At 36.5% G+C, this 21,431-nt stretch overlaps 1 protein-coding gene across 1 annotated transcript; it reads left to right on the plus strand.

The window, feature by feature from the left end:
• Window positions 1–1,193: 1,193 nt before the first annotated feature.
• On the plus strand, window positions 1,194–20,584 carry LOC105441222. The gene is made up of 8 exons (XM_030975689.1): window positions 1,194–1,485; window positions 4,218–4,436; window positions 5,456–5,530; window positions 17,005–17,058; window positions 17,511–17,645; window positions 18,355–18,483; window positions 19,177–19,371; window positions 20,037–20,584. Exons 2-8 carry the CDS (start codon window positions 4,218–4,220, stop codon window positions 20,160–20,162), a joined length of 933 nt encoding a protein of 310 aa, XP_030831549.1. The 5' UTR covers window positions 1,194–1,485; the 3' UTR covers window positions 20,163–20,584.
• Window positions 20,585–21,431: the final 847 nt, after the last annotated feature.

The raw sequence follows: 21,431 nt of genomic DNA on the forward strand, positions 1-21,431 counted from the left end.
CTTGACCTTGAGAGGGAGCTATACAACATAAAGTGATTATTATTTATAATTTCACAACTTAAGACTCGATTTCGACCGCGACGACGATCGCTGAATATTGTAGGATCGCATATGCTTCCAATATGTTCATTTGAACCAAATTCATGACCCCATACCAAAACTTTGTATTACCTTTAAGATCTAGCAACGGTTAAAATCACACAATTTTGAACCTTAAAAGGTTAGTATCGTGAATCACACAAAATCTAAGTACTGCACCTGCTTCATTAAGGAAATTGTGAACAATTTAAACTCCAAAATGATGACTTGTGACACTATTATACGTCTAATGGCATGGGAATCTGGTCATTTTTTCAAGTTCTAGAAGTATCTCATTGTCAGTTAGATTCGTCAAGTTAGGTTGGTGCTGGGGAAGCAGGGGCTGATAGAGACATTAATTATGGTTAGAGAGAATTTCTGTGTTTGCGTATGTGTTAAAGGCCTACTCCACTCCAAAAATAGAAGCAGAAAAATTAGACAAACCGACCAAAAAAGTTTTAGCCAAATCTAGAGAGAGGAGAGAGAGGGAGGGGTGGGGGTGGGGGGGGGGGGGGCAGGGATAGAGACGCGGATGATCAATAACGGTTAGGAGGAACAGTATGCCTTTAAAAGAACTAAGAGGAAAAGGAACTGTAATGCAAGGGCGGGCCATTGATTTTGTAATATTAAGAAAATGGGGCACTACTTTATTCTGAACAGAATTTTTTTTTCTTTTCCAGGTAGCTTTGAGGTCAAATGATTTTAAGAGGGATATAGGAACACAATTAGGGCCACGTCTCTTTTATTCCGGGTTGGGTTTTAAAGGGGCACGGACCGAAAGTGCCAACCCCGCCCCCGCCCCCGCCCCCGGTCCCCCTATCGAGTCACAATTTTGCTCAACTCAAATTCCATTTGCTCTTCATGATTCACAATGAAACATTTTCATATCCAGAAAACCTCAGAAAACTTCAAATTTCATAACCAGCCCATAGTTGATATTTCATCAACTCCGTCAAGCACGGCGCCACCTACACTCCGCACATCGTAAACGGTCCGCGTAAACTGTACGAAAAAGCATGACAAATTCCGATCCGTGGCGTGCAATGCACTCTTTTTTTTTTTTTTACAACTCTCCTCGCGCGTTGATTGATACCCGAGAGAGGCGACATCGAGCACAAGGCGTAAAGCTCGCATTTACGACATTCATCTGATTACGCCGCCCGCATTGTTCTGTGCCGTATTGCCTTGTTAACCCAGGGCGATTCGCCAGAGATGCGATACTTGCATTGTGTCAAATGACAGCTCTGTTTAAGGCAAGCATATGCTCACTGACTTTGCATCGATCGCATCCCATTTCGGTTTGCCGCGGTTGTGATTTCAAATTAAAAGACGATTTATTGCATATTATCTGAGATATTCAGTCAGTTGATCCCATCGTTAGTACATTCGGACGATTTACTTTCTCAGGTAAGTTTTTATCCTTAATCTTTGACTTGATATGTTTTAAAGGCACAAAGTCATGCATTCCAATTTCCCAAGCTATTTCGAGGTAAGCCTCCTTTTCGTATTCATGTCTGTATGATTTTTTTAAAATGTTTATTTTATTGAAAATATAGACTATTTTTACAAATATTTTTAAACATGCATGTTGGCATATCGCTAATTATTAATTTTATATCCTTCGCTTCAAGGACTTTCCATGGAACCCTTATATATTCGAAAATAGATCTTTCGTTTCCTGAATTTTCAAAACATAAACATTTGGTCTACAGCTGTAAGAGCAGCCCAGCTGATGCCTGGTCAGATGTATTCTATGTAATGCATACTTCATAACCCAATACCTTCGAGGATAAGAGATCTACAGGCGGAAGAATAAGAGCTGGAATCTTACTTGCGTAGCATATTTTATGATAAAGAGCTTTACAAGAATACGCATTTTCGTGATGTAATCAAATAGGCCATTTCCGTAATGTAATCAAATTTAAAGCAAACAATTTTGTTCAGTGCCTCGTTACAAATTATTTCATTCACCTTCTACGATTAATTGTATTTCAATAGTCAGAATGTGTATTGCATATAATTTGTTGTTAGGTAAGACAAGCCATAGTGTTTGCCCTACCTAGCAACAATTTAATGTACTTTGTTCAGTGCCTCGTGACGAATTATGTCATCAACCTGCTACGAATAATTGTATTTCAATAGTCAGGTTGTAAATTGCATACATGGGTAAGCTATGATGTTCCGTCCGATCTAGGAACATTAATGCACTTTGCATTCCCACTTTTCAGATAGAAGGACATGTAACAGGCGAAATTAATAGATCGTCGCTGATAGGTAGAGATGTATACAATAAATAGTCTGATAAACGGTTTAATAGAATGAATGAAATGGCAAATGTCATGAACTCGCACTTCCGAACGATCGTTTGTAATCATTAGAAGTAGATCGCATAGATCAGACGTCGGTATGAAGTGGCGGAAACCCATCAATTATTATTGCAATATTTGTGAATTACACCGGTATGCTTGTATACATTATAAGCATTATTGAAATGTACATCTTCACGGACTAGCTCCCCCCCCCCTTGTTTTAACTATTGTGTTTAACCATTTTTATATGGTGGTGGTGGTTATTTTACCTGACTGCTATGAAAGCATAAATGCTTTTATTAAGCAACCAGGCGTTTGACGGCTTTAGGTCCTCTCCGAGGGACCTGGTAATAAGGATTAATGCCTTACCAAAGGACACTATAGTGCATCGACTTGGTTTCGAACCCGGTCATCGGATTACGAGACCACTGCTCTACCGACTGAGCTATCGCGCCTCCTTTTTGTTTATACCGATAAGCTGAATTTGCTTTGATTTCCTCGTTTTTAAAATATCTTGAACAATATAGATTGAATATGTCTGTCTAATTTTATTTATGCACAATATTTGGTATTCGACTTTTTGTAAACATATTTATTTTGTATAATGTTTTTTTTCATAGCTTGCCAGACCAAGCAAGACCTACTTTATGCGACAAAATGACGCTTGAATGTACATGTAGATATGCATAATCTGAATAAGACAATCTATGATATCTATAGGCGGAGTTTATTGCTGTGAATGAAAAACCGCATCACTATGCACATATTGTATCCCCTAAATAAATCAAAATTAAAAGCAAGAAATAAAATTCGAACTTGCGCAGAAGTAACGTTTGAAATCTATTATAGTGAATTCACTTGCATTATAAGATGAAGACAAGTGAGATAATGGAACTTAAAGACTTTCATATTCTTGCTTATATTTTGATGAAATATATTAAGAAAGGTTTTTTAAATCCCGATTATGGATTAGAAAGCATAACAGTAATGATAATAATAATAATGATTATAATAACTTCACGTTTTTGTATAATGTATGTCAACATAACGTCTCTATGCGCTTCCAAAAAACTTTGGATATCATTCCCTCGGTTTGAGAACCGGCATCCGTGCATTACGGGAATAAATCATACCAGGTAAAGACCTACTACACCTGGGTCGAATGTAGGTTATGATGTCTTGCAAAAATGACGTTTGGATGCGGCGTGGATTCGAGCTCCGAGCTTTGTGGTTGCTTAAAAGAATGGCTTAGAATAATCATGGAATGCCTTTAAAGATGATTCTGCCAAAATAAGTAATAAAAAAATAATAATAAAAACATACCAATTTGTTTTCCCTCGAGGCCTGTAAGAAAAGTGATGTTTGGTGACATATCCATGATATTTATTGCCCGACATTTGAAAATCAAATGTATAATTACCCAAATATTTTGGCTTATAATTATGTCTGTTATTGTAGAAAAAAAATCTCTCATTGATTGAAAGACAGATATTCTGTTGTCATCTATAATTGTTAGGGTAACTGCAAAGCGCATACGGCGTGTATTCTATGACGTCACAATAAATTGTATGCGCGGCTAGGCTGGTCTTTATTAGTATGATGATGTCACAATTATTCCAGTGCGCATTGTGAATGTGCGCGTGGTGTTTATTTTATGATGTCATAAAAACTTGAATGCGCGCGCATAATGGTCTTTATTATGTGACGTCATAATAACTTCATTGCGCGTACGGTGTTGATTCTGTATTTACGTGATTTCATTGTTACGTACATGTAGCGCAGTCATGGTGATTGAATTTATACATATAAGATGCTGTGTTTTTCATACAGATGAGCTTATCAACTGAATGGGCCAGCGACATGCGATTTATCTCGAACATCTCGCTCCTCCTTCTTTTCGCACTTAGCAGTATCCTCCTGGCAGATGTTACCTTAGCAACGGTAACTCTGCCTCCGTTTTTGAGTTACAGTGGAACACTGGCACCCGGGCAGGATGAACATGGTGGAATACCCATGGGAGTCTCAAACGCCAAGTGTGACGATGGAAAGGTAACAATTATTATGCGTCCCTCTTCCTAATCCTCCCCTCCTCCTTCTCTCCTTCTTCTACCCCATTCTTCTTCTTTTTCTTCCTCTCTTCTTCTTCTTCTTCTCCTCTTCCTCCGCTTCTTCATATTATTTCTTTCCTTCACCTCATCTTTCCCACTTCTTCTCCCCATTGCTCAACGTAGGATGATTGTCGGCGTTTCAACTGCATGAGCGCTCAATGAATGAAGATTTAAAAGGAAAGTTAGAGGAAAGTTAAGTGAGCTTTCAGAACCGCCCCTGTTTTCTCTCCCTTCTTCTCGCCTTTCTCTCCCCCCCCCCTCTCTTCATCTCCTTCTTCCCCTCCTTTCTTCCATATCAAGTAGACGAAACACTTTCCCTCTGCCTTCTCCTCCGCCTTCTCCTCCGCCTCCTTCCCATCCCACTTCTCTTTCTCCTCCTCCTCCCCCTTCTCCCTTTTCACCTCTCCTTAATTCTTTACACTTCACCTCTTCTGCATTTTACCCACTCTTTTCCCCCAAGCCTAGAGAGATAAAAATGTTATATTGTTTATTGACAGTTTGACAGGCATGAGCGCTACACAAGAAATTATTATTGTTACTTATTGTGAATAAAAAATGAAGCGGGCACAGGGCATTATTTGCCTCTCGGCATCCCTTTCTAATTCTCACTATTAAAATAACACACATGCAGTTTAAGCGCGAGTTTCATTTGCGAATGGTGCACTTTTTTACTTTTTGTATGTAAACATTACATTAAAGATGTCTTTATAACAATAATATTCGAGGGAAAATTTCATAAACAAACATAATACAAAATAATTTTAGGTTCCCCACCTTAAACATCATAATCAGGAAGGTTGAACTTAACAGAGCTGTAAAACATGAGAGCCTTCTTCTTTTTCAGAATAAAAACAAGTCTTAAAAACTATTTTTCAATGATTCTGTCTCGTGTGCTATTATGCCGTATCACAAATGTTTCTGCTCGTAGTCTTAAAACTTCGATGATTTCTGTCTTTGCAGACCAATTTGACCATTGACTGGGACGGTTCCCATGATGCATTTGCGTGTACCACAGAAAGATGGAATTCAAACAAGGTAAGAGAAAATAATCTACAACCATTCATAAAGTTAGAGGTATAGCGAGGTTTTCATTGAGCACTGCGTTTTGCACCCTCTGGTTCGAATCCCAGCATGCGACACCACCGTACTTGCACCACTGCAGGAACATGGGCCCGTATTCAATAAGCTTCTAAGGCGTTTTTCTAGGTTAAGGGTTATTGTAATGAAAGCTATCAATATTATTGCCCATATATCTGTTTTTCTGCGAAGTGTAGAATGGTGAATATATCACAGCTTTTCCTTCAATTATAAAGGGCAGGTCAAATTAACATAAACTTGACCCCGTTGCACAAAAACTTATATCATTGATGGTATATTTGCCATCAATGGTAAATATCATGGAAACCTTGATTTGTTTGGCTGTTGAGCCCGGTTACCATGGTATTTTCTATTGTTGGCAAAGTTACCATCAATGGTAAGTTTTATGCAACGGGGCCAAGCTTATCAACGAAAGCTTTATGTTTCTATTGGCATTATTCAGTTTTTTTTAACTCTCTGACATTGAGGGTATTATGAAAAATTGGAATAAGAATCAGCAATGAACAATCGGAAAAGGATCATGTTTAATTGATTTCAGCTGTGCAGACTCATCAATGGGAGGAACATGTGGTTTTAAAAGCTTTGATATCTCACTGTGAATATGACCGACAAAGAAAGCGGACAAAATATACAGTTCCTCAAGTAGACAAAGGAACATCCCTTCACTGCTATTATGTAAAAAGGTGAATATGCATGTGACACCTGTTCTACACATTTTTACATAATAGCAGTGAAGGGATGTTCCTTTGTCTACCTGAGGAACTGTATATTTTGTCCGCTTTCTTTGTCAGTCATGTTCATAGTGTCTGATATGTTGTAGATTCAGATTCAGAATATTCTATCTGTGAGCTACAATCGTGATTGTTATTACAACACATAGTAACCGACATTATAATGCTTCAATGGTCGTGCCTCTTCCAATGAATTATTGTCAGCGTTCGAAATGAATGAGTCCTGATTGCTCAGTCACACCGACTAGGCCGACACCAGACCGACAGACGGAACAAAATTATGCAAAGGTAAAACAAAGGTTGTTCTTGACAACTTGAAGGCTTACCCGAGGCTTACCTGACATAGCAACAACTTATGTATGTAGACTGGATTCCAAGTATTGTATTCCATTCATTGATAACAGGTTAATGGAATAACTTGTTACTGTAGGTCCCCAGGAAAGAACCATCCAACATTTGAAATATGTTAGTAAAACCGGTCTTTTCTGTCAATGGCAAAGAACCTGTCGGTGTGGAGTCAGGGTAGAATTGGTTTGGCGGGTTGACTGGGGTGTATTGTGACTTCTTTCTCATGCATTTTTCATGAGAAAAACCTTCTTCACTGCATAGGAATAATATAATTTCCTATGTTAGATTCACTTTACCCGTGCCTCTCTCTCTCTCTCTCTCTGCATGACATGCCGGCTCAGTGCTGTTATATCACTACGCAAGTTATGTCTACATCATATAAAAAATGAACATTAATTTTGTTCCATGTTGACTTCAATGTGATTTTGACGTGCGGTAAAAATGGATTAGAGATAGAGCCCCCATCACAGACAGTTGATCGTCCCAGTGATTTAGTTTAAAGAATACAAAATTATACATTTTGCCAATTTCAATATATTTCATCAAAAATTACATTTGATCAGTCAGAATACGTGTTTAAGTAAAGAGAAGAAAGATCCCAGAAAAAAATATTCTAACCAGGCGCCTGTCAAATGGCTCTCAGCCAGACAAATGCCACGATTTCAGCAGCTTATAACAATTCATTATTGTAGCTTGTTACTGATAAAAAGATTTATGAAACAGGGTTCAGTTGTGTCTTCTGACCTTGTAGGTTTAATCGTGTCACATCATTTCAGGGACAATCGTGCAGAATCTAATTCATGAAAGAAAGAAAAAAGGGAATATGTTCAACTATGATTAATTTCAGTCATAATTATACGCATATTTTTATAATACAAAATGAGGGAATATAATATTATCGGAAATAGAATAAATGATAATCACATTACTTGAAGCTGAGCAATCTTCTATTTCAAGCATCTTATGGTGATATTATGCACGTTTCAACAAGATTAATTTCACTTTAAATGCGAGATTCTGCCTTTAAACCATTTGTGGTATAGGGTCCATGTTTAAACCAATCTGCAATGCTTATTTGGTAAGTAAATGATGTTGGCGTGGTTTTCAAGTGTGCGGGGCTGATTGCGACAAAGTACACTTGACTGAGGACTGAATTGCAAAAAACCGCATGTGATGTGTTTTGTAATGGAAATTTATTGCAGCAAACATATGGGCTAAGTATGTAAGATGGAAATAGAGAGGTAGCAGCTATGCATAAAAAGAGATATTGCTGATTTTTTCTTGAATACAACAATGTGAGAATAATTTGACAAGGTATAAAAACGACTATGATTTTGAAAGAAAAACCCGACTATTGTACGATTTGGTTAACCATAGATATCTTTCAGAATGTGCAAACATTTTGTCAGATGCGTAATGAAAAAAATGAATTAATACCACAATATTTTAATCGTCTAACATAAGCTTGTGTCCACACAAGCAAAGCATGATGCGGTTGCTATAATATTATATACTACTAATTTTATTTAAAATGATGGCAAACATGACAGATGCAACATGAAAGAAGTAGAATAAATACAAAGCATACGTTTTAACAAAAGCGTTTATCCTTACTGGCATATTATGAAATAAAACATTTGCGACTTAAAGTACTCGTATTTATATAACAACATTATGATAGATAATGAAAGAAATTAAATTGATACACTATATTGAATTGACTCAATGGACAAGCGTTTAACAAAATGTAAACGCAATATAGTATAAAATGGAATTCATTTGATTGAGACACTTAAACCTTTCAGTATGATAGAAACGTTTTAACATAATTATGCATTTATATATGAAAGACTCGGGGAAGGCGAGTGGTGTCATGAGCCGTAACGTCTAGCGCCAATATACAGCGGTAAGGCTGAATGCATCATTTAGTATGCCTGTACACGGTCTGTTGCTAGTTAGATATTTAAAGGTAATTATTCCATAAATCCCTAAGAGAGCTTAGCCATTTTTTTTCTTCTGTGAAATATTGAGTGTTTTGGGATTTTCAAAACGTTTGATCAGATTTGTTATTTCTTTCCGATATTATTTTGCTTTGCTCACTTATTAGGTATACGGATATACTGATTATTCTATTCTGGCTTTCTTTAATGAGATCATATTTTGAAATTACTAACAAATGAAAATTTTATTTTGCTGGCTCAAGAAATTTAGTAGGTCTATAATTTAACCGATACATTGTCTTTTGATTCTTTTAAAAAGGAACCCTTTTTTTTCCTTCAATCTCTCAAACAGCCAAAAAAAAAAAAACATAAATGAGGGTAATATCATGCAGCTGACAATGTATACGAATTGATTTGGTGGGATATAAATAATTCTACATGCAAGATTATCATTGTAGATGATATTGCCTTGAAAATTAATTATATCAGATAAGGCGATAATTAGTTGTAGTAAACAAAATAATAAAAAATCCCACTAATAATATAATGAGTAGCGTAATTAGACAAATTAAAATTTATCGGAAAGCTTGAACCTTGAAGCGTGAACAGACTTTCACGATTTAAACAATTATCTTCCTTCCATCATTATGTCATCATGTCCCGAGAAAATTTTGATATTCCTCCTCGATATTGATAAGAGGTGATGACAGTGGCGGATCCAGGATTTGGCAATAGGGGGGGGGGGGGGGGAGCCTGAAAATTGAACATCGCACCGCCCGATATTTCGCTCAGTGAGTACTACATTTTTTTCCCGGAAATTTGCATATCGCGCAGATCGTTATTTTACCTCAGTGGGGGAGGGGGTGGGGGGGGGGGGTAGTGTGAGCACTAAATTAAAATATAAAAATTACATAATAAAAATTATTTTTTAAAAATCGTCTTAAAAAAAAAAAGGCCAGGGGGGATCCGCGTCTGGGTGATGACACTTTCTCTGAGCTTCACCGTAAGGATCATCGCAAAACCTTTCGAAAAATTAACCCTATAGGCAAATTAATTAGCCTTCTCCTCACCCGTCGAAAAGTGCAAACATAACACATTACGTAATCTGAACATTATTTCTATGGGATACACAATATGGAATTCGAATTGCCCATGAGTTGATTTCTTAATAATACTATACTATTAAATATTTCTATAGCGCACATAATTATGCACCATTCAAGGTGCTGGAGGCACATAATATTACCCAGCTCTGCTATAGGCTACCGATATCCTACCGGTACCCATTTAACACATGGGTGGAATGTGGCAAATGTAGAGAGATGTCTTGCTAAAGGACATTGGGCGGGACTCGAACCGCGAACTCTGTGTTCAACAGTCCGACGACGTATCCCCTAGACGTCATGTCTACTTGAATGTCTTTATGATTTGTGTTCATTAGGAGAACAATTTAAGCGTTGTACTTTTATGGTTTATAATTATGACCACACAACATGATGGCGCATAACAAAGGATGCATGAACAAAGCAACGTTTCTACGAAACTCACCCCAAACATAAAAAGAAAATGTAAAATATTCTCCATTTAACCTAATAGACGGCCAGGACACAAACAACGCAAACTTAACCCCCACTGGTAAGAACACACTATTGTAAACAATAATCCAATATTGCGCCTTTAAAGGTACTATGTCCCATTTGCTGGCCAAAAAATGAAAAGGTTAAATTCAAACGGTATTTGAAAGACAATACTAATTTAGAACTACCCTAAAAAAGGGGGGCCTGAAAATGTCTTTAAGTGGGAAAATAAAGACTATTAGTTGTCGAATCGACTTAAGAGCTATAGAGCCAGTAAGTAATAGTCTGATTTTCAGACTATTGTACCGAATAGTCGTACGTTTTATGTTGCGCAGAGATTCAATAAGTTTAATTTTGGCCATTACAAGAAGTGGGTTATTGATGTACACAAATACTCATGTACCCTTTACAGCTCATTTTATGTATGTTATTACCAAAGAAGAAAAAAGGCCAGCCAGTCACAGGCTCAATAGTGTCTGACAGTAAAGTCTAGCAAGTAAACAGGTTTCCTTGCATAATTTGAATATTAGGATACTGCTAACGTTTAAATTTCACAGAGAGGACATACATGACATATTCATAATTCCTGCAAAGTTCTACAGAATTTGATGTTGACTGCAAAAGGGACATAATGTCTTTAAATTTGCAATCAGATAGGAGTATTCTCCGACCTTTTAGATAATAACTCCGACATAAAATTACCATGACTACACGCGCTACGTGACATTGCACTCGAATGCATATACCAATAGCCTTTTTCCAGACTTATTTTGCTGAACCTAAACTGTCGATAAAATGTAATGTTAAATTTTTAGTCAAATAACATAATTATACATGTACTACACAGCGTCTGTTGTTGGAAATTAACAAATGTCAAAATGGTTTAATGTGTAGTTCCTTATTGTTCGATATTAGGCGAATCTGAGACAAATCTATGCTTTTAGGATCTATTCCTTCTTCCTTTTTTTTAAAACTGTTTCTGCTCTTAAGATTAGTCATTTTGTATGTACGAATTGTATCACCTTAGTTTTTTGTTGATATATATGGAAGAAAAAGATGTATACTTCTAAATGAATGACCTATCTATACTTCATATATACGTGTATACCCGACGTCCCTCGTAGGAAATCCAAAGTTCAATTTAATAAATTGGCAAAATGTCAATGTATGATTATATTAATTATTAAACAGCCTACGGCGAATTTGTAGTACACATCCCCATTGGAAAGACACGGAATGTTGAAGAATGGCCATTATTTTCATAGACATAGACAATAATAATGGATTGTACAAGGACTGTAACCCATTAACAACGGAGTCATATAACGATTGTAATCATTAATACTGAAGCCTGCGTTCGGGGAAAAATATATGGGAGGGGAAAAGGGAAACTTTGGCAGATCTGAAAAACGACTGACAATATATATTTTCATGGAGATCGCACTATAACTGACTGTGCAAATAATGCAATTCATTGACAATGATCTCACAAAATGTCAAATCATTTTATTGAAGCTTGCTATAAAAATAAATGGCCCTATATGGCATCAGCCTATCTGTAGAACGACTCACAATATATTTTCACAGACATATTTAAAACGCTGTAAAAAAAAAACTGCAATTCATTAACAATAATCTCACATCATTTGTAGTCATTATTTTCATGTTAGCCGGCAATCAAAGTAATAGGAGAGGGAAAAAGAAAAACCATTATCCTATCTAAAAAGAACGACTAACAAAAGATTTTCACAGACATTGTTCTAGCTGACTCTGCAAAAATTGCAATACATTGAAAATAAAATCATCTCACAGGATTTTTGATTATTTCATTGAAGCTTGCTTCAATATAAAACAAATTAATGAGAGGGGTGGAGGAAAACAGCCCGTCTGAAAAGGAGGCTGAAAATTTTCAAGATTTCGTGCGCGGCAAAGATTATAGAGACTGCCTGAGTGAATGTCTCTCTCAATCTATTCAGTGGGCTCGCCGAGGCACGGGTAAATATAGCCCCCTCTCCCCGCCCCCTCTCCCTATTTTTTCAGACGTTGTCAACAACCATTTATCTCCTCAGAAGATGGGTCACTGCTCTTAACAATGATTATCTTACCAATGGAATCTCTATTGTTCTCGATAATAAACATAAATATATTGCACTTGTTCTTGCAGTAATTGAATTGAATTGAATTTGTATTCATGAATACTAATACACTTCCGCAATGCTAGGACTGATTTGCGATAGAATTCACAATTTAGATAAGTGATGTGAACACACTAATGCATTATGTATGGTGGCCCTGAAGGTATATGTACTTTGATCATAGAGCTATATACTACTAACAGTCTTATCAATATATATCTCTATGACTTTGATTCATTAAAGTAATACAGTAAATTATTTTAAGGGAGCATGGAAACAAATATACAGAGGAGGGAGGACAGGAGAAAAAAGCTGGTTAAAAATAAAACATTTTCTTTTGCGTTTTGTATAATTATTTCCCCCAAATATTCAATGAAGCTCATACACAACAATGTGTATCTATTCTAGGGGCAGATGTCACTCCCCCCACCCCCCAGTGGTACAGAACGTATGTTTTTTTTTGTTGTAATAAGTGCGTTTGCACCCCCCCCCCCCCCCCCCCGAACCTCCGCCCACCTCCAATCCCGGAGATGGATCAACGCCCGTACTCAATAATCGTGTATTTGTTCAGCAAATTGAGAACAAAAAGCTCAAATCTGTACTATGAGCACAAAATAGAAAGGTCGTATATTCGGTATCGGGTCATTGACTTATGTGAACGTTCATAGATTAATGTGAATTGCAACGATTTATTAGATATAAACCATTAAAAAATATGTATATTAAATTGGCTTATCTTCATTATCAGACCAAGAGAATTTGATAATAATGATCTTCACTGAAACGAATCAGATTATAATCAAAACAACTTGCTTCATATTTGCCTAGGACACTGCTTTGATGACGTAGATCTTTTTCTTAATTTAATAAACGTTCTTGAATTGAAATTAATTGAAGATAATAACAATACACTTACACTGTATTACCCCAATTTCGAATGCGACAAATGACATTTCAAGGCGGGCCATTCCGTTCAGTTTTATCTTATCAATAATTGATGACGATTGATATATCCAATCAAATGCATGTATTGTTTGTCTATTAGAGCGCACTATGGAGATTTATTGAAGAACTTAAGACAACTGCATTCGTTAGGTTGGAAATTTGATCGAGCAGACGATCAGGATTGATATGCGTACGTTGAAGGAATATTCCTATCTCGGAGTTCTAAAATTGCGTTGCCAGGCAACAGTACAAGGGCGATGGATATAGGTCGTCAAGCTGCTCGGCTCAATCAGTTTGATCTCTATGAAGATGGATTTGGGAAAGGTCGGGCTTTCTGAAACATTGTTCAACAAAATTGTTTTTACCAGTTTATATTGCATAATTATCATAACTGAATTTTTATTATTTGATTTTAAAGGTATATGTCCCATTTGCAGGCCAAAAAAAATGAAAAAGTTAAATTCCAACTGCTTTTGAAAGATAATACTTATTTAGAACTTCCCTAAAAAAAGGTAGGGCTTGAAAATGTCTTCAAGTGGAAAAATAATGACTATTAGTAGTCAAATCGACTTTAGGGCTATAGAGCCCAAAAGTTATAGTCTTGATTTTCAGACAATTGTACATAATGGTCATACGTTTTATGCTGCGCAAAGATTCAATCAGTTTAATCTTGGCCACCACAAGAAGTGGGTTATTGATAGACAAATGCTCATGAACCCTTTACAACTCTTTTCGTGTATTTTATTACCAAAGAAGAAAAAAGGCCAGTCAGTCACTCAATAGTGTCTGACAGTGAAGTCTAGCAAGTAAACGGGTTTCCTTGCATAATTTGAATATGAGGACACTGCTAACGTTGAAATTTCACAGATAGGACATACATGACATATTCATAATTCCTGCAAAGTTCTACAGAATTTGAGGTTGGCTGCAAAAGGGACATTGTATCTTTAAGATGTGTGAAACATTGATAAAGGCCTAAACTGCATGCATACACAGGAGTGCGTATATTAATTCTCGTAATAATGTTTGATGATAATGCCAGCCTATAGGCGTATCATATAATTATGTTTGTTGACAATGAGGCCCATAACAATCGAAATTAATTACAATGACCAAAAATAAATAAAGCTTGTATCATTTTGGAACTATAACTGATAATATCTCCTCAGTCAGAAGAAGGTTGATCATACCAAGGATATTTGGCAGCTGTTTTCACAAGCTGCATTTATAGAAATGGTTGAAAACTTATCCAATAGCTAGCAGAAAGCGATTATGTAGGCAAGCCATGTGTTTTATATTGGAATGTCTTTTTTTGTTTGTTTCGTATAGTCGAAAGAAACAGCGAATTATGTGCAGCGCGCATAACGATATTATATCGGTGGTACACAAAATTGCAAATACCCTGCTTCAATATTATTGGTTTTGCGGTGTCATTTAAATTTGTTTCTCGATTATTTTCGATGTTCTCGTTTCTTATCGGTTTTTAGAAATAAAAACTAGCGGTACAAAATGAGCATGCAGGGCTTGTCTTGTTTATTATACATTCATCAAATATGAGTTACAAGATAGAGAAAGGAAGGGGGAAAACAATGAAAGAGAGTGATAGGAAGAAAAGAGGGTGAGGGAGAGAGAGAGAGAGAGAGAGGGAGAGAGAGGCGGAAAGAGAGAGATAGAGAGACAGAGAGAGGGGGAAAGATGTGAATGAGAAAATGAAGGGGAAAAAATGAAAATTCAACCACAAAAACAGCTATAAAAGCAATGCGCTTTTTCTACTGGTTCAATATGTACGTACAAAATATATTCTTCCTTTACCCGCGGTGCGGTATCGTATAACAATGCAAAATTTCATAACTCATGAGTAATGTAGGGGTTGTCACACAAACATGTCATTAGCGATGGAATCTGAATAAATCATAATCCGAAAAATGGCGGTTTTTGGTGTCCCGTTTCATGACATCACAGCAAACGGCACGTAAAAGTATACGTGATTGTATGTTATGATGAGGTTTTCAGGTATTTAGGACGATATATCAAAGCATTCATTGTATAAACATAAACAGTACTGTTCTTGGCACTTTATCGATTAAACGAAGGGGGGGGGGGGGTAATAAGAGGAAGAAGAAGAAATTTGCTCACAACTGTACATGATCAGTGGTGCACTATAGCAGAAGGATCATCAGCGCCATACCCCCTCTCCACCCCCCCCCCCCCCCCGTTTGAAGGCCTTGAAAATAGCCATTACAATTTGCAATGGTCTAAGGGACGCGGGGCTGCTCAAATACATTGCGCCCCTCCCGTCTGAGCAAGATTTCGCCCCTCTTTTAAATCAATTTCTGGATATGCCACAAAATGCCAATAACCGCCATTACAATGCCATGTTGTGGCATATCTGTATGAGGCAAAGCACTTTTAGCTTCACCGCAACCATAATGTCAGATATAGACAGAGGCAGCTATAGGACATATTCATGTTCGGATTATTTTGCACAATATAATCGGACAACAATTTACATTTCATACTTCGTATTTCGGAAAACGAAAAGGAAAAATGTCCACACAGTGTGTTGATTTGTGGTAATAATTTTGGCGCATAATATTGGCCGGAAAATTGAGTAATTTAAGTCACCGTCTGTCGCCATTCTTGATCAAACAATGAGACAGAAGGCAAACACTATACATCAATAATTTGAAGTGATTGAGTGACAGTATTAATTGTTCATGAGTAATTTATAATGCGATGATCTTTAATAGGCCACGTAATTGTCAGCGTTAAGAGTAGTGTGTTCCACGCTTGACTTTTGGTTGATTAAATAATTTGTATTGCATTAACGCAGGCCCTATTTCAGTTATAAAAAAACTATTTGATTTAACGTCATAGAATTCATGCTGATTATATACTTTTGTTGCTGGAGATTATGAGTACATAATGTGGGTATAAATACAGGGGCTTACATATTTCAAATAATAATATGAAATAAAAATAGAGGCACACAAAATGAAGGAATCAAATTTTGCATGCGCAATAATACGCTCCAAAGTATGTATATGATTAGCGGGGGGAGCAGTGACCCCTTGTGACCCTCCCCTTCTGGATCCGCCTCTATTTAATCTACATAAGTACATGACTTAATAACTACATGATATTGTAGTCAAACAAAGAACACTTATGTTGATATTGTACATTCTATATTCAGTATCAAGTAACGCAGTCATTTTTGGAAATCGATCTGTGAACATAACGACGCTGTTGTGTTTATGAGCAGAAGCAGTTACAGAATCTTTTTAGAGATGGGTGGGGTGGGGGAGGGGGTGGGTTACATGGGCTTTGGGGCCTATAGATTCTTCCATTAATACTCATACAGTCATGTTTCTTGCATTTGAGTGGATAGCTATAACCGCTATTATATATGTGATTATATAAGTAGGCCTTAACAGGAGCGGATCCAGGATTTCTTAGGGAAGGGGGCCCACTTTTTTTTTTTTTTTGCTCCTCGAAAATTCGCTCAGTTGGGGAGGGGGGGAGGTAGTGAGCACATTCTTTGTGGCCCTCGAAAATTTAAAAATTTGCACCCCCCCCCCCCCTTGAGCGCCAGGCGGGGGGAGAGGGCCCAACCCCGTGTATCCGCCACTAGGCCAATACGAATGACAATGAATGATTTAAAAACAGTAAACATTCTTTACATGAGAAAATAATTATCTTAACCGTATTCCTTTTCTTTCTCTCTGTCCCTTATAGGCGAGCAAAATAACATCAAGCATTGACGAGCATTGTTCAACAAAAACCGACAACGTAAGTCTTATGTTATTAGAACGATGGGGAAATGTAATAATAACGATACAATTAAATTGTCGGTTTGAATAAATAGAAACAATAAAATAGAGAGTACTAGAATTTGACAATTATGCCGGTACCTTCAAGAAAGCATCTAAGACGATAGGAAAGACTTTCGAAAAATCAACCTAAGGCAATTGCTTTTCAAATTCCTCATGCGTCCTCTAGTCAAATTACTGTGAGAGTACTATTATGACATATTACATAACCTTAACATTATATTATAATGACACTCTATATAAATATATGATCCATTGTTTAGATGAATATACGACCATTCGGTGGCCTGTACTGCAATGATGGTGAAGAAGAAGAAGAAGAAGCAGAAGAAAAGGAAGCAAAAGAAGAAGAAGAAAAGCAAGAAGAAGAACAACAAATGTAATAATAGTTTCATATTTCTTTCGTTTCAGCCTATCCACGTCTGCATGCACCGAGCCATCGTATATCATGACGTCATCCCAACTAGTGGAGCACATCGCCCTCTTTGGGCCAAGTATGGAGAGTATAGGTATCTTCCCAAACAAAGATGGTTACATAATCTTGAGGTGAGCATTACATTTTAGATTAATTAATTAAAATAAAATCAAACAATACTTAACAGAAAAGCTCATTACAGTAAGATGTTATCGCCTGTGGCTCTTTTTGTTTTAAATAAAGAAATCACTTTTATTTATGTTTTCATCACATTATAACTGATTTAATTTTAGGTTTTTGCCAGTCACTTTCATCAGAACAGCAGCAAAATCGATGCATAATTTCTATAGTGATAGTAGTGCTGCTAATAATAGTGCTCACTACCCCCCCCCCCGAAATATTGGCCTGCACGATTTTCAAATTTCAGCACACTAAATTTCAAATTGATTTCAAATGTGCCCCCCCCCCCCCCACCTCCCTTAGAAATCCTGGATCCGCGCCTGCTGTTGTATGTCTATAAATACCTTTGTGCTGAGTTGCATAAAGTGACGAGATTTAGAATTGCTCGAGGTTGTCTAAGAAAACACATCGGTACTCAGTTTTAATGACAACAATTCGTTTCCTTAAAAGCTTTCATATTTCATATAATATTGTCTAATATAAGAATTTGACAATTTTTGTTAAATACAATAATAATTGTTTAATATGTATATTTGCTTATTTATGATTCTGTCAGATAGCACTTTTTAGTATGATACCGAAAATTGTTTATATTTCGATCGAATGCAGAAGTTAAAAATAGATCATGTAGAATAACCTTTCTACATGGATTTCTCGCAGCATGGAGCGGCTGTCTTTCTTTACCATCCATGTGCCGATATGAGTGAAGTGACGAGATTTAGAAGAATCGCACGAGGTTGCCTTCGAAAACACATCATTACTCCTTATAAAGAACTCACTAAGGAACGGGTAAGTACAGATGAAAACTATTTATCGTTCTATTAATTATTTTTAAAATTTGATATAACAAAATCGCCAAGAAATTCATTTTTAAATGAAGTTTACATCAAGAGAGAGAAAAGGGGAACTTATGCAAGGACGACATTAATTTTCTATCAGCTTAAAAATATAAGTGGGCTTATTAGACTTCAAGCTTTGATGTTCTATCTTTGTTTAACTCTCAACTTTAGTGTGTATCACCACACTAAAGAAAATATACAAGTTGGGATCAGTGGCACAAGTTTTAAGCTCCTTGATATATATTATAATCAAGTTCCTGAGACAAGGCGTTCATCTTCCTCTCTAAAAGAGACTAATTAGGAAACAGGCTTCTACATTACATGGAATAATCTAAGTTTGCCATAAATATAGCCCTTTGAAATTATAAGATAGCTTGACCAAATCAGCACCAGTATTATGCGGACATAAAGTAGGAATCTGGTCTAGCCGAGATATATAACTAAAAATCACATGCAAGTGAATATAACTATTTGCTGGATGTATATCTGTATATTAATTATTATGTATCATTGATTGTTATTTCATCACAAACAAAACAAACTTGTACTTTATTTCGAAATGTTTATGTAACATGAGAAATATGAAAATAAATAAATTAAATGAAATGAAATGAAATGAAATATATATTTTTCTTTATTTCAGCCTTTTGCAGTCCTGACATACGGATGCAAACTGGAACTACCTTACATTGTTTCCAATCGCATACGAGATTTCTTGAGAGAGCACGCGGGCAAGGCCCCCGAGAGGAGGGTCGCCGAGGATGGGCAGTTCAGCGTGCAACAGATCCACAGAGCCAAGACGATCTCGAATGCTAACGATTGCATGATCTGTCCTGCGGTAATTAAGCTAGATTGATTTAATTTCATACTTGGTAGATCCCGACGAACGAGGGAGTTGCATTCCTCGAAGGAAAAAAAAAAAAAAAAAAGGAAAGAAGAAAAAAATGGAACAGAATCCCCCAAAATTGCCCCTAATCCCGTTCCCCCTTCCCCAATATCAACATTTAACAAAACATTTTAAAAACCCGACAATTTTGAAAAGGTCAATAATAACATGGGCTTTGAATATTTGAACAAATGAGCAAAATACAAATACAACAACACTAAAAACTGAATAAAATGAAATTACTATTTTCCCGATTTGCCAACATAATAATTATATTTAAACGAAACAAGGAGAGATTTGATCTCAATGATCGCATACTAGCTGTCTCGACGGAAATTTCGAATACTGGGGTGTTACCAACCTGCATCTTCTCTACCAGTTCCGCCCTTCAAACTCTTACTATCTCGTCTAAACTTAATCATTAATCCTAAACCAGGGCGTGTTTCACAAAGTCTTTTATGAATGACAAACGACAAAAATCAGTGAAAAATCTGCTGATAACCAATCAGAAGCAGGGATTTCAGTAGCTTATAACAAAAACTGTCATTTGTCACTGATGACAAGTTTTGTGAAACATCCTCCTGAAATTTTATTTGTCTTCCTCTCTCTCTACCCAGGAACCATTCGAGGGTTGCCCTGGACACCACACCCATGCTGGCCGAGCGAGACAGGCGATCAACAAGGCGCACCATCGATCCAAGAATGATAAGCCACGCAAGAGACAAGGCAAAATTCACGACTAGCCTGGATGCGATTCCGTTACCATAGCGACGAGGGAATACAATCTGTGGGGGAGGGCTGAAAAGTCTCGATCAAACAACCATATCTGAATTGATTTTTTTCTTTCTCATTATCTTGCTTGTTATTTTTGTTTGGGGGGAATAATGCATCGATCATCAGTAGACATCAATGAACGAACAAAACCGATACAAGAATTTTGAACCATGCGAGAGAGAGTGAAAAATCAAATACTTGACTAGGATGCTATCCACTGAGTTGCTATGGTGACGGAGAATAGATTCTTGGGAGTTTAATTTCTCGGTTAAACATTACTTTGAGAAGTTTATCTGTTCATTATTTACGATTTGGGACAAGGAAATTATAAGGTATAATAAGATCAGTGCACATCTTCGACCTAGAAATGACGAGTCGCGCAAAAGACGGGGTAAATACACAGCTTTGATTCTAATATGTTGCTACTCAGGGGCAAATTGTTTGGTCTCAATAAAACAACGAGTTCTACTTCTTCAATATTTACGGCGGAGTTTTTTTTTTGGGGGGGGGGGGGAGGGGGCAATGGCAATACCATTATAAATAATTATGTTGCTTTTGAGTATTGTCTTCTTGTAGTTTTGGGGTTACGAATTTCAAATGATTAAAAACATAGGTTCAACCATTTATTGTATATGATTGTAAACGCAGTCCCTGATTAATACATAAATCCAAATCCTAAGTCAATAATGTTATATAGGTACAACAGAGATAACACAAATAAATTAAAAAACACAAAATTAAAATGCACAATCAGCGTCGACTTATTTCATTATGATTTTTTTTGGTAATTTTATAATGAAATTTTATTCAAACAAAAATGTACATTATGACAGGGTATGAGCGTAAACAAGATATTTCGATGAAGAAAAAAAATCTACTCTGAGTTAAATGATTCAAATGCATGTTTGGATTTTTCTAAGGATAAAATCTAACCTAATTATAATAAATTTAAATTTTATTGTTTATTATTTTATTTTGTCTTTCGACCTCGCATCAACCATTCGATTTGTAGGTTCTACTAGCTTCAAGAAAATATTTTTAGAACGTTCATCTAGTATAAAATTATATTCATCTCAGTATTCAGCTATCTACGCGTTATACTAATCTGTACATCGACAGTCTATGGCTATTTGACAGATTCTTATACAGACGCAGCATTAATGTGCAAGCTTTCAGATATATGACCAAATACGTCTCGCTTTGAAAAATCTAGCATTATTGTCGTCATGAAAGTAATC

The sequence above is a fragment of the Strongylocentrotus purpuratus genome, unplaced genomic scaffold (genome assembly GCF_000002235.5).
Source record: "Strongylocentrotus purpuratus isolate Spur 01 unplaced genomic scaffold, Spur_5.0 spur5_contig_867, whole genome shotgun sequence".
Lineage (NCBI taxonomy): Eukaryota > Metazoa > Echinodermata > Echinoidea > Camarodonta > Strongylocentrotidae > Strongylocentrotus > Strongylocentrotus purpuratus.

What these genes read in the sequence shown, in the direction of transcription:
- LOC105441222 (XM_030975689.1), top strand. Translation starts at nt 4,218, where the DNA reads ATGAGCTTATCAACTGAATGGGCCAGCGACATGCGATTTATCTCGAAC. An exon ending in GTTCAACAAAAACCGACAAC is followed by an intron (nt 17,059 to 17,510) that starts GTAAGTCTTATG and finishes CTTTCGTTTCAG; the next exon opens with CCTATCCACGTCTGCATGCA. An exon ending in ATTGCATGATCTGTCCTGCG is followed by an intron (nt 19,372 to 20,036) that starts GTAATTAAGCTA and finishes CTCTCTACCCAG; the next exon opens with GAACCATTCGAGGGTTGCCC.